General features: G+C 38.9%; 1 protein-coding gene across 4 annotated transcripts in view; it reads left to right on the top strand.

Annotated features, from left to right (window-relative positions):
* Positions 1–13,649, top strand: part of NCOA7 (nuclear receptor coactivator 7) — a 175,501-nt gene that overhangs the window by 21,458 nt on the left and 140,394 nt on the right. For all 4 annotated transcript variants that reach the window (XM_006143794.3, XM_006143796.3, XM_006143793.3 and 1 more), the window contains exon 2: positions 8,275–8,388. In XM_006143794.3, coding sequence (XP_006143856.1) covers positions 8,339–8,388 — 50 coding nt within the window. In that variant the 5' untranslated portion in view covers positions 8,275–8,338. The remainder of the gene's footprint in view (positions 1–8,274; positions 8,389–13,649) is intronic.

The raw sequence follows: 13,649 nt of genomic DNA, 5'->3' as shown, positions 1-13,649 counted from the left end.
TATTATTAATATCTTGTTTTATTTTTGCTAAGTTAAGAGATATGTTTGTTCACAAAGCTTTTGATTCCACCTGCCAGACACTTAATGGGACACCAGTGATATTTCAATCACACGAGAACAAAATCCCAGTCTCATTTGCACCTTCTCCTCATTTTTCTCTTTCCCCAGTTTCTTGTAAACATTAATCTGCTTTCTGTCGCTACGAATTTGCCTGTTCTGAACACTTTAAATAAATAGAGTTATATCACTCTGGTCTTTTGTGACTGGCTTCTTCCACTTAGTAAAATGTTTAAAAGAAATTTTCAGGTTGTAGCATGTATGAATACTTCATTTCTTTCTCTCTTTTTTTTTTTTTTTTTTTTTTTTAGGGGTTTTTTTTGTTTTTTTTTTTTTTTGAGAGGTTTTTGCTGTAGGGTGTGTGCACTAGCCAGGAAGACAGAGAGAAACAGAGAGACAGAAAGCGAGAAATCACCCCCCAGGGGAGATGGCCACGCTGTAATCCCTTCTCCTCCATTCTCCTCTCGGGATCTTGGGCACACACGCACACGTGCCCGGCGTGAATTTAAGCCACCGGATCCGGAACTCGAACCGCAGTCGACTACATGGGAGTCCAGCGACATAGCCATTATGCTAACTGCTGGTCTGAATACTTCATTTCTTAATATTGTTGGATAATATTCCAGGTATGGAAGTAATACCTTTGATTTAAACATTTATTTCTATTTATATATTTGTGTTGTTTTTGGTATTTTGGAGGCTACTATAAATAATGCAGCTATGGATGTGTTTGGTTATGATGCATGAAGCCAGTTTTTATTCCAGTGTTCCATGCCCTTCCCCACCCTACCATCTCTCCTGAGTCCCCTCATCACCACTCTCATTTTCCTATACTTCTCATATGCTGTAAGTTGTTTCTGATCTTGTTTCTTCCATATCTAAACTTAACCTACATAAGTTGGCATAAGTATCTGAGTATTTTGTTATGTCTTCTAATGAACTTGTGCCTGAGTAGTTATTGAAATATCTGTTATAAATTATTTTTCTTTTTGGTATTATAGAGTTTTAAAATCTGACACTTTACATATTGAAATAACTGTTTTCAATTATTTTCATTCTGGGCACCATATTGATTTTATAAAATTAAGTATATAACTAGGTTATGTTATCTATTACATTTCAGTATTTTAAAGGGAATAGAATAAAGCATTTATGTATTTATTTTATTTTTAAAGAATTATTTTATTGAACTTTATTTATTTATTTTAAAATTTTGACCAGAGAGGGAGAGAGTGAGAAAGAAAGGGGGCGGGGGGAGAGTGAGAAAGCAAGCTGCTAGATCTGAGACTTGAACCATGGTTGGCCATGGGGAAGTCCAGCACCCTTCACCACCATGCCCACCTCCCAGCCCTGCAATTATGTATTTATTTAGATGAGAGTACTAGGTTTGATAGGTGGAGAACTGATCCTCTCCAGAAGGCACATAATGTGGTAGTTGCTCAGTTTGGGTTCCATTGCCTTTGGAGTTAGGAAGCCATCTCTCTACAGGAAGCTCTTTGCTTCTGTCTCCAATAGAACCCAAGATTCATATGGAGTAAATCCCACCTTACAATAAGACAGTTCTTCCTATTGAGCCACAACTGTCTTCTTCTTCCATATCTAAGGCCTTGTCCTAGGTGTCCCTTGAAGAGCTATCAAACCTACATCCTCTAATGGATAAAGATCCTTCAAATATTTGAAAACAGTTATCATTTCATCCCAAAATCTTCTCTTCAGATTAAACCCCAGCAACTCCTTTGATTAATATTCTTAAAATTTAATTTATGGGGCTGGTAGGTGGCATGGTGGTTAAGGGTGCTGAACTTACACAAGGCTGACTGTGGTTCAGGTCCTGGACCTGGTGGCTTGCTTTTTCACTTTCTCTCTCTCTTTTGCTCTCACTTTCTCTCTCTGGTTAAGTTAAAATAAATAAATAAATAAAGTTAAATAAAATAATTCTTAAAAAAACAAAAAAACAGTTGTATATCATTTAAACCATCTTGGTTGCTCTAATTTCCCTTCATTTCTTCTCTTTTACCCAGAGCTAAATTCAGTAATCCTGATATATTCTAATCCTCAAAAAGGACAGGACATACTATCATAATTCTGGGTTTATCACGTTAACATTTTTTATTGGAGAGGGCAGGGGAGTCATATCGCTGGCTGGATGGATCTTACTGTCATCTAAAACCACAAATTGTATCCCCTTGTGCTAACTCTAAACTCTACCTCTCTCATCTCTTACCACCTCCCCAATAGAACCCAAGATTCATATGGAGTAAATCCCACCTTACAATACTCAACTCCTTTCCTCACACAGCTGAGGCCTTTCTGTTACTTATTATGTCACTTATCCCTCCATAGGGCTGATAAGGGGGGCACTGTGGTTTCATTCATCTCATGGTAAATTTACTGACAAGGACCGGGCCTGAGAAAGAACACTGCATTAAGTTATTAATGTCCTCCTTTCAGTTTGAGGATGGAGATCAGCTCCCACTCTTAGTCAGGGTTGGTCAGTCAGTCAGCACATACCTGGGTATGATGGTTCAGTGATTCCTTTTATTTGTCTAATTATAGACACACCCACCCACACATCCAGTTCACATTTCTCCATCTTATCCATAAGCAGATCTGGGGAAACTTATCAAATGCCTTAAAAGTGCATTTATATTGTATTTACCTCATTTTCTTGATCCACTCAAATAGTAGCTATGTCAAAGAGGGAATTTAGGTCAGTATAATTTGAATAAGTAGCATCCTTGAACACCCTCTCTTCTACCAGCCCTGCACTCCAGCTGTACCAGACTGCTTAGGATTCCCTGAACACCTCACATTCCCTCCCCAGGAGATGCATGCCCTTATTGTCTCTGACGAGCCCAACCTCTTCTATAATCACTGTCTGGGAAACTACTGCTCCTCCAAAGCCCCACACTGTCTGGTATCACTGCAATGCTTCCCTGACACTCTTTGCTTTTGAGGCAGAGTTAGTTGCTTCCTCCTCTGTGTGTGGTGATTCACTGTACCCACCAATACCAGAGCATTCACCACTGCTTTTATCAGCTGATGAGTTGGTGTTACCTATTCTTTCTGAGCTTCCTGGCCAGGGAATGAATGCTCTCTTCATCTTTGTATCTGGAGCAGAGTGTTTGGTTCATGGCTGCTTGTTCGTGGCACTGAATGATTGGTTCTCTGAGAACATTCTGGATCCCAGGAATCACTGGTTTCTCTTCTAAGTCCTAACCAACCTGCCTTTAATCACCATTTCTAAAGTTTCTCTGGGGATTTCTGTCATTTCTTATTCTCCAGTGTGTGCTTTGCACAATACCTAACTTTTGCTGGAAATTAAGATGCATTTGCCTGTTTTCAGGCTTCTGGCATCTCTTCCTAAATTCCTGGACCTGCTTTTAGGCATTTTGGTGACTTTTTAGAAATCTCATTTGGATGCTCTCTTCTTAGAGACAACTTATAAAATGATCCATCTAGCCTAGAGATGGTTCTTCATTTAGAAGATCTAGCTTTGATGGAATCTCTTTCCTCATCTTAAGTAAGGGAGCACTGAAACTCACATATGTTTAATTCCTTTCAGGTCAAATTTGAGTTTGACCTGGTTGGCGAATAATGGAATAAGAGTTGAAAAGTTCTCCATTCACTTTGTCATCTTAACACTTAGTCTCATCACGGTCTTACTTCTGCCTTAGCTATTTTGCTGTTTGTGACCATCATTATGTTGTTGCTTGGCTGTGACACACATTTGTTTCCTTGGGGGTGTGTCTCCCTGTTGCTGCCCTTCAGGTCTGTGCCACACAGCTGTATTTGGTTTTATGTCCTTCTTTCCATATTTCTTGTTAGAAGAGTATTCAAATTTTTGACCTTGATTAACAATGAAATTTGAATTCATCCTTTGTTATGGTAACAGTGTGGCTTTGAGAGCCTGAACACCTGTCATATTTTGGCTTAAATGTAAATATTTTCTAGGAGGAAGTATCTGCATAGAAAGGTTCATTTGGTCTGTCCCTTCAGTGGCCAGTCTTGGTATGACCAAGCCTCAGTGCACGTTCCTGTCATGATTTCATTTGTTTATCAGGACACATGTTGTGGGGAAAACAGTTGATGGCATTATGGATGCACTTGTGTTTTTCCAGACCTGACTGGTTAAACCTGAGTATTTAAGGACTCCAGTGTGTTAGATGGAAATCTGCATGGATGGGTCCCTGCTGGTTTGGTGTAGTTATGGAGTCTTGCCAACTCTGTTCTTTAATTCTCTTTAAATGGTGTCTGGTCTCAAACAAGGAGCACTTTGCTGGTAACATGAAAAACACTTTGCTTTCAACATAGCCCTTATGAGGTAAGGACGTTTGTATGTGTTGTTTTCTTTCAATAACGAACTGAATTTAGGTTTACATAGATTGCCCTGATTTGAGATTGAGAAAGGAAATATTTAGATAAAGGATTCATCTTGTGCTCTCATACAATTTCTTTTGATCTTCCATACACTGTAAATGCAGGAAACTCTTGTAATGTCAGTGTTCAGATGAGTCTAGAGTGTATCGATGTGAGGAAAAGTCAACATTAAATGAAGGAAGGGCTTTTAAGAAGCCATTATAAGCACTTACAATGGAAAATGGAGCTCCCATTAGAGATTGATTTAAAGAGCTCTGGTTCTTCACTGAAGCGTAAAGGCTGCTGTGTGGTGCTCTGTGCAAATCATTTTTATAGCATCCTCTTCTGAGCTCTTTCTGGTTCATCTTTTGGTATGTCTAGAGCTCAGAAGCCTATATTTGTCTCGCTTAAGGAATACAAAAATTCCAGAAACTGAAAAGAAACCAAAGATTAGCATAGTTTCAATTTATCTTATAGAATCTTGAAAACTAGAAAAGCCTTCTCAGTTCTAAACAGACACAGCAGCACCAGATGTCAGTTCTTGGATCATTTCATCTCTCTCTTGTGCGTATTTTTGTCAATATTTTTTTACTGGAGCCAAATATTAGTTTCTGGCTCAGCTTGCAATATAAAAATTTTCCAATTAGATTGTTATGACTTCATTTTTATTCATGAGGGGCAACTTAATAAACAGAGATCACATATTTATGGCATGTAGGAGAAAAACATTCAATCAACCACCTGGCTGGCCCAGAGCAGCATGAAGACCCTGGCAGTCTAATCCTCTCTAGAGTCTGAGGTAGGCTGGTTTGAGTAAATCCCATACCCTCAAGTAATTCTTAATTCGAGAAGGACTCCTTGGAGTTTTATCAGTCTCCTATCCAATTGACCTTATCTCCAATTCTGGATTAATTTAAGAACTTGCTTAGCTTTTATGCAAATTTTCTGCTGACTATGTGCCAAGTACTTAGGCAAGTATAAGGAAAGTATGAAGCATGCTGATGTTTGACTTGAAACTTATGATTTGGGGCTGAGGAGGCTAAGTGAAATGGCTTTGTCACGTAGCGTGTGATTGTAAGCCTTGTAGCAAATGGAGGGCTGGGCAGCGGTACGTGCTGAGCACACTGGGTGCATGTGTGTACCCATGATCCTGGCTGATTTAAACTAGAGATGGATTGCGGCATGAAGACTCTGTTGGGGCAGGGGTGAAGGCTGTCTCTCTTTTAAAGTGGGTTAAAGTGAACTTAAAAAAAAAAAAAAGCCTTGCAGTAAATAATAGGTATGAAATATGAAATCAGCAGCTAAGGAGGAGTATAGTAGTTGAGGAGAATTTTAAAACAAAATTAGCCTTTGTGCTAGATCTGATCAGAAGGACGATCATAGCAAGATTATCTCAAACCTGGGGAAAAATAAGGAAAGAGTAAGAAAAAAGATACAGAGTTGAACAGAAGGCTAGTGTGTTCAAACACTGTGTGAGACTGAGTTCAAGAGAACTGGACACTTGGTCATCATTGTCTCTTTTTCTTCATTCTTTCATCACCCCAAATCTTGAATGAGTACCAACTCCCTTTACTCAATGTAGAATGGGTTCCACTCCCATTACTCCACTGATACAGCCCTGTGGGAGGTCCTTAATGACTCCTTGTCCTAGTATCCAGGTACATTTGTCTTAACTTGCAGAACCTTGATGAGGCTTTGGGTGTTATGCATGCCAGATGACTTTTTCTAGTTCATCTCCTAATGCTTCCTGGCTCCAAAAGTTATTGAAAGACACCAGAATAAACACTAAATGGATTTTTTTTTTTTTTTTGAGATTTTTACCATAGAGCATATGCCTTTGCCAGGGAGAGACAGAGGAGACAGAGACAATGAGAGAGAAAATGAGAAATCACACCCCCTGAGGGGTAGGAATGGCCACACCTCAATCCCTTCTCCTCCATTCTCCTCCTGGGACTTGATTTGGGCTTATGTGCACACACACGTGCACCCAGGCAGGGTTTTCAAGCCTTCAGTCCGCAACTTGAATTGCAGTCTCCCATGTTGGAGTCCAGCAACATAACCACTATGCCACTTGCTGGCCCCTCAAATGGGATTTTAATCCCTATCCCACCACAGCTAGTGCTGATGAGTTAGGGAAATTAATTAGTATCTCTCAGTTTCAGTTTAATAGAAATAAGGATACCTAACATAATGTGGTTGTAAGAATTAAAAGATAGTGTATGTTTATATTAAATAAATGAGTTATGATCAGCAGGCAAGTGTCTCCCTCACAAGGCAGTAAATTTGTATTAAAGCAAATATCATGTCTCATTTATCTCTGGCCTCTGATACCTTTCATGTGACATACATTGCGGATTGAACTGTTTATTGTATTGAGATGAATTAGCAAATAATTTTGAGAACATCCTTTGCTTTTTATGAATTAAAAATTGCTTTTGAGAGAGATTTTTGCTATAGGGCATGCCCACTTACTGGAGACACAGAGAGAGAGAAGTGAGAAATCACCCCCCAGAGGGATAGTCACACTATGACCCCTTCTCCTCCATTCTCCTCTCAGGATTTTGGGCATGCACACACATGCACCTAGTGTGAGTTTCAAGTTGACCATGTGGGAGTCCAGTGCCTTAGACACTACGCCACCTGCTCTCCTCTTTAATTTAAACTTGATTAATGAGCACCCTTTTACTTCAGGGTGACAGGACAGATTTTAGGAGTGTTAATCCTCTGGAGAAAATTTAGAATGGTGAATCAAGCAGTAAGTAGACATGACATTTTTGAACAGAGGAGTGGCATGATGGAAATGGTATTTAAGGGAGATTGATCTAGAGACAACCTTTTATGATAGGTTTAAACCACTGCCGGCAAGCATAGGTGAGGGTTGCAGGAGAGGGTGCAGGGAGAGGCAAGAGTATAAAGCCATTCTGAATAGCTTCCTGAGTCTTTGCACTTTCATTTCCACATTTGTTCATGTGGGATGTACTTGCTGGCATGTTTCCGAAAATAAAATAGAACGCTGAAGTTATTTTTATTTTTAAAGAAAGAACATTCTTGTAAAACACCTAAGTTAGCCATTTTGCACAATTATCTGTGAGTATATTCATTATGAATTACTTAAAAAGACTGATTATGAGTTCAAAAGTTTTTAAAAATAATTTGCACTTGCATAACTAGCCTACACTCTTCCACAGTCAGTGAAGGTTTTTGTTTTGGCACATTTTGAAGTAATTGTCAGTTATGAGGAAAATACTTGAGCTTTTACTTTATAGTTTAACATCACTGTTCTTTTAATTTAATTTTATTATTATTTTTAAAAATATTTACTGGGGCCAGCAGGTGGCGTGTGGTGATTAAGGGCACTGGACTCCCACATGGTCGACCGTGGTTTGAGTCCCAGACTTGGAGGCTTGCTTTCTCACATTCTCTCTCTCTCTCTCTCTCTCTGTGTGTGTCTGGAAATATTAAAAACTAAAAATAATAAATAAGTTAAATAATGTTTTTAAAAAAGATTTATTTAATTCCTTTTTTTGTTTGTTTAAATTTGACCACAGAGAGACAGAGAAAGAGAAAGAGAAAGCAAGAAAGCAAGCTGCCAGGTCTGGGACTTGAACCACGGTCAGCCATGTAGTTGAGTGTCCTCAACCATCATGCTACCTGCCAACCCAACATCACTGTTCTAATTGTAGTTTGGCGTCATGCTTCCATGAGCATTTGCATTTTGTATCTGACTCACGTGGCTTTATGTCCTGGTTAAAGTTTATCTTTCATTTGTTTTGGGCCATGTAGTTCTACTCCTCTACTCTTTATATTGGTCATTATAAATGTCTTCATTTACAGTTGCTTTGTTATTTTTTATTGCAGGGTTATGAGCCATTGATTAAAAAGAAGGACTTTTCCAAGTACTTTGCACTTTTGATTGAGTATTATGGATACCAAGGAAGAGAAGAAAGAACGGAAACAAAGTTATTTTGCTCGGTAAGTATTTTTGTTTTGCAAAATTATAACAGTTAAAAAAATTTATTTGCAGGCACTTCGTCCTCAAGTGTTCCTTGGCATTTTGTGTTTTGTGACTGTTCTAAACAGAGCAGGAAACCAGCAGAAGTTCGATACACGTTCTTCATTCTTCTTCAGATTTATATTAGAGGAATAACTTTTGATTTTTTCTCTTTGTATTTTTGACAGTTTTCTCAGAGAATCTAGTTGCTGTGTACTAAACTGGTCATTGCTCTAAATTTAATGTTAACAACCTTCCTTCAATTTTAAATCTTAAGTGCTTAGCTCCTACCTTTCTATAGTTTCATTGGGTGAGCTATAATTAAAAATCTACGACATTGTTGAAGTTTATCACCTTGTGGAAAGTCCATTACTATGAAGTATTTCTGTAGGTAGGTGGAATAGGTACAATTATGTCATTGGAATTTATGTCTTTTTTTTTTTTTTTTTGAGAGGTTTTCGCTACAGGGCGCGTGCGCTCACCAGACAGACAGAGAGAGACATATAGACAGAAAGCGAGAAATCACCCCGCAGGGGGGATGGTCACGCCGCAATCCCTTCTCCTCCATTCTCCTCTTGGGATCTTGGGCAAACACGCACACGCGCCCGGCGTGAGTTTTAAGCCGCCGGGGCTGGGACATGAACCACGGTCGACTACATGGGAGTCCAGCAACATAGCCATTACGCCAACTGCTGGTTCCCAAAATTTATGTCATTTTTAAGGCTTGAACTTACATGTATATGTTCGTTGATACCTAATAGTAGCATGATTGGTTACTGCTTACAGATTTAAGTATCTATATAGGACTAAACATAATAGAATGAATGACGTGCTAAACCTCTATAAGTCATTTTGATAACCAAGATATTTTCAAAATTATACTTAAAATAATTATGTTCTTCTAAACTAAAATATTCTTGAAGAATTAAATTTAGTCTCTCTCCATTCCCAATTCTCAATCTATTTGCTTGTCAAAATTCAAATATAAGCCATGGAACCAAAAGTAAAGGACTTTTTGCTAATGTTTTTATTCAGAAATGAAACTCGATTTTAGATTGTTCATGAGAAAAGGAAGGATTTTTTTTTTTTGTAAGTTTTTGCTATAGGGCACATGCACTCACTGGAGAGGCAGGGAGGGAACGTGCAAAATCACCCTCCTGGAGGGATGCTGCACCACAGTCTCTTCTTCACTCTCTTCCCGAAATTTTGGGTATACACGCACACACGCCCAGCATGATTTTGAAGCCACCAGGTCTGGGACTCAAACCGTAGAACTGGTCATGTGAGATTCTGTGCCTTAACCTCCACATCATCTGCTAACCCAGAAGGAAACAATTTAAGGACCTGCTAGATAGTAAGTTCCTTATCTAGGTTTTTATCTTCAAAATAAACGCATGACATAGATGATTTTATCTCTATTTTATATGAAGTGAATAAAACTCAGAAAGTATTTTGTCCATTTCATGTAGCATTAGATTCAGAATTAAAACTCTTTCTGTGGGCGTGCTCCAGTTAGAAGTAATAAACGACTGGGGCCAGTGGGTAGCATGGTGATTAGGGCACTGGACTCTCACATGGCTGGGTCTAGTGTGGGTCTCAGACTTGGTGACTTGATTTCTCACTTTCTCTCTCTCTCTCTGGTGAATTAAAAAATAATAAATAAAATAAGTACTTCTGTAGGAAAAAAGCAGTAATAAACCATGAATAAGGACTTTTAGAACAGAAGAGTTGAACTACTAATTGTAATGAAATGTTTCTGCTATCAGGACTATGAGAGTAGTAGGTCGGAGAAGAAAGAAATCAGTCTTCTACTGGATGAGACATTGAAAGATAGGACATTTAGAATAAATAAAAACTGCTTCCATAGCTTAAATACCCCTCCAAAACGCATGCTGAAATTTAATTGCTATTGTAACAGTGTTGGGAAGTGGGGCCTTTAAGAGATATTTAGGTAAGGGCCAATGGATGGTGAGTAGGTCAAGGCAGCTGGATCTCACATGACCAACTGCATGGTTAGAGTCCTGGATGCAGCAGTTCAGAAACCATGCTTGGCACATGTATGTGCATGCCCACATACTTGAAGAGAAGAATTGAGAAGGGATAGTGACGTGGCCATCCCTGGGGGGTCATTTCCTATGGTCTCTTTCTCTTTTTCTCTGTCTCCCTCGGGCAAGCACACGTGCTCACTAGCAAACAAACAAACAAACAAAGAAATATTTAGGTCATGAAGGCTCTGCCCTCATGCGTGGTCAAGGCCATTATCGTGGGAGTGGGTCAGTTATCAAGAGGAATCGCACTCCCTTTTCTCTCTGCCCTTGGATTTGCTTGCCGTTCTGCCTACCACCATGGCATGACAGAGCATGATGGCCCCCACAGATGCTGGCATTGTGTTCTTAGATTTCCCGGCCTCTAGACCCATGAGCCAAATAAACTTTTATTCTTTGTAAAATACCCACTTGTGGTATTTTGTTATAGCTGTACAAAATGGATTAAAACAACTGTGTACCTTTTTATTCTGAAATAATTATAGATTCACATGTAGTTAGTTATAAGGAATAGTAAAGATCCTGTATCTTTAGTCCAATTTTCCTCAATGGTAACATCTTATAAGACTGTAGTACCATAGCACAACTAGGAAATTGACATTGATACAGTCCATCAACCATGTGTGTGTGTGTGTGTGTGTGTGTGTGTGTGTGTGTGTATGTATTTTGTTCTATGCAATCTTATCATGGTCTCTGTGGCCACTGTCTCAGTGAAGATACAGAATAGTTCTCTAAAAAGAATCCTATGTTTTACCATTTCCTCTATCTGCCACCCCTGACAACCATTAAAATGTTCTTGGGGCTGGCAGGTGGCGTGGTGGTTAAAGGCACTGGATTCCCACGTGGCCGACCATGGTTCGAGTCCTGGACCTGGGCTCGCTTTCTCACTTTCCCTTTCTCTCTCTCTCTGTCTCTCTCAAATTAAAAAGTAAGGATAACAAATAAAATTAAATAAAGAAATATTTTAAAAAATACGTTCTTAATATCTTTAATTTGTCATTTCAGAAATTTTACATAAATGGAAACGTATTGTGGATAATCTTTAGCACTTAGCTTTTTTCACTTCTCATAATTACCCTGAGACCTGTCCACAAGGTGGCATGTATCAAGAGTTTGTTTCTTGGGACCAGCAGTTAGCATAATGGCTATGTCGCTGGACTTCCATGTAGTCAACTGTGGTTCAAGTCCTGGACCCAGTGGCCTAAAGTCATGCCAGGTGCATGTGTGTGCGTGCCCAAGATCCCTAGAGGAGAGTGGAGGAGAAGGGATTGAGGCGTGGCCATCCCCCCTGGGGGGTGATTTCTTGCTTTCTGTCTCTCTGTCTCTCTCTGTCTTTCTGGTGAGTACACGCACCCTATAGTAAAAACCTCTCCAAAAAAAATAAAATAAGAGTTTGTTTCTTTTTATTATTCAATAGTGTTCCATGGTCAATGTGTATTATAGCTTTTTAGTCATTCACCCATTGAAGGACATTTGGGTTCTTTCCAGTTTGAGCCATCATGAAGAAAGGTGCTAGAATAATTTGTGTATGGTGTTTTTTCTAACACAAGTTTTTATTTCTCTGGGATAAACGTCAAAGAGTGCAGTAGCTGGGACAAATGGCATGTTCTGTATTCTTCCAGAATGGTTATACCGTTTGGCATTCTCATCAACAATGTATGAGTGATTCAGTTTCTCTGCATTGTCACCGCGGTGTTTGGTGTTTCATTATTTTGTATTTTAGCCACTCTGACAAATGCGTAGTAGTTTTAGTTTGATCTGTGGTTTTAGCTTGAATTTCCTTAATGGTTAGTGAAGTTGAATATCTTTTCATATGTTTATTAGTCATCCCTTTATCTTCATCAGTGAAATCTCTCTTGAAATCTTTTGCCATTCTAGATACTAGTGTTTGAATATGTGATTTGCAAATATTTTTTCCAAGTCTCTAGCTTATCTTTCATCCTTTTAACAGACTCTTGTAGACTCTTGTGGAGAGCAAAAGCTTTCATTTGATATGTTTCATTTTATCAGGGTTTTTTTTTTTTTTTTTTTTTTTTTTGGAGAGGTTTTCGCTATAGGGCGTGTGCGTCCCTCTTTTCCTAGTTCTAAGTTCTGAAGATTTTTCTCATGGGGTTTTCTGAAGATTTTATAAGATATTATGTTTTAAGTATAACTCTGATTCATTTCGAGTTAATTTTTGTAAAAGGTATGCATTTAGGTCAAAGGGCTTTTTATTTGCTTAGGGATTATTTTTAAAGAATTATTTATTTAATTGTATTTATTTATTTATTTATCTTTAAATTTGACCAGAGACAAACAGAAACAGAAAGAAAGTGAGTCATCAGGTCTGGGACTCAAACCATGGCCGGTCACGTGGGAGTCCAGTGCCTTAAGCACCATGCCATCTACCAGCCCCTCCCTAGTGATTTAAAAGGCTATATATAGTGCCTTAGTTTGAATCCAAATGGATTCCAATAGTAAAGGTAACTGGTGGTTAACCCCCCTCAATGTTAACCTTTTCTTGTTCCTAAAACATGAAGGGGAGCCTCTTTAACTGAGAATACAAACCAAAATTTTTCTGGAAGAATAGCATAGCTTTTTCAACTCCGAATTGTAAAATTGAATTGTCATGTTTACCTTGATCTCTTTTGAAATGTATTCTAACAACGAAAAACATACCCAAAAATGCTTAAGCATGACCTTGGGAGCATAGGCACAGGAGGACAAGAACAAACCTCAGTGGTGCTACTAAAATAGTAAGTCAACAGGATTGACTACTGAGAAATGAGAGAGACAGTACTGACAAACCTGTAGTTTAGCTGGTATAATGAAATAAAGGCCAGAAATTGTCAAGTTATTAAAATAAAAAAGCAAACCCAGAAAGAAAAACCTCCCCCAAACCCACAATCAGAAAAGATCTAGCCAAAGTTATAAATCTTTTCAAATGCCTTCTGATGGGGACCAGCAGTAATGGCTATGTCACTGGCCTCCCATGTTGTCGACCGCAGTTCGAGTCCCGGACCTGGTGGCTTAAACTCACACCGGGCGCGTGTGTGTGCATGCCTAGATCCCGAGAGGAGAATGGAGGAGAAGGGATTGTGGCATGGCCATCCTCCCTGGGGGGTGATTTCTTGCTTTGTCTCTCCCTGCCTTTCTGGTGAGCACATGTGCCCTATAGCAAAAACCTCTCTAAAAAAAAAAAAAAAAAAAAAAAGACT

Source organism: Tupaia chinensis, unplaced genomic scaffold, assembly GCF_000334495.1.
Source record: "Tupaia chinensis unplaced genomic scaffold, TupChi_1.0 Scaffold000106_1, whole genome shotgun sequence".
Lineage (NCBI taxonomy): Eukaryota > Metazoa > Chordata > Mammalia > Scandentia > Tupaiidae > Tupaia > Tupaia belangeri.
Note: the sequence above shows the minus strand (reverse complement) of the source record. Positions and strands in the feature narration are given on the sequence as shown.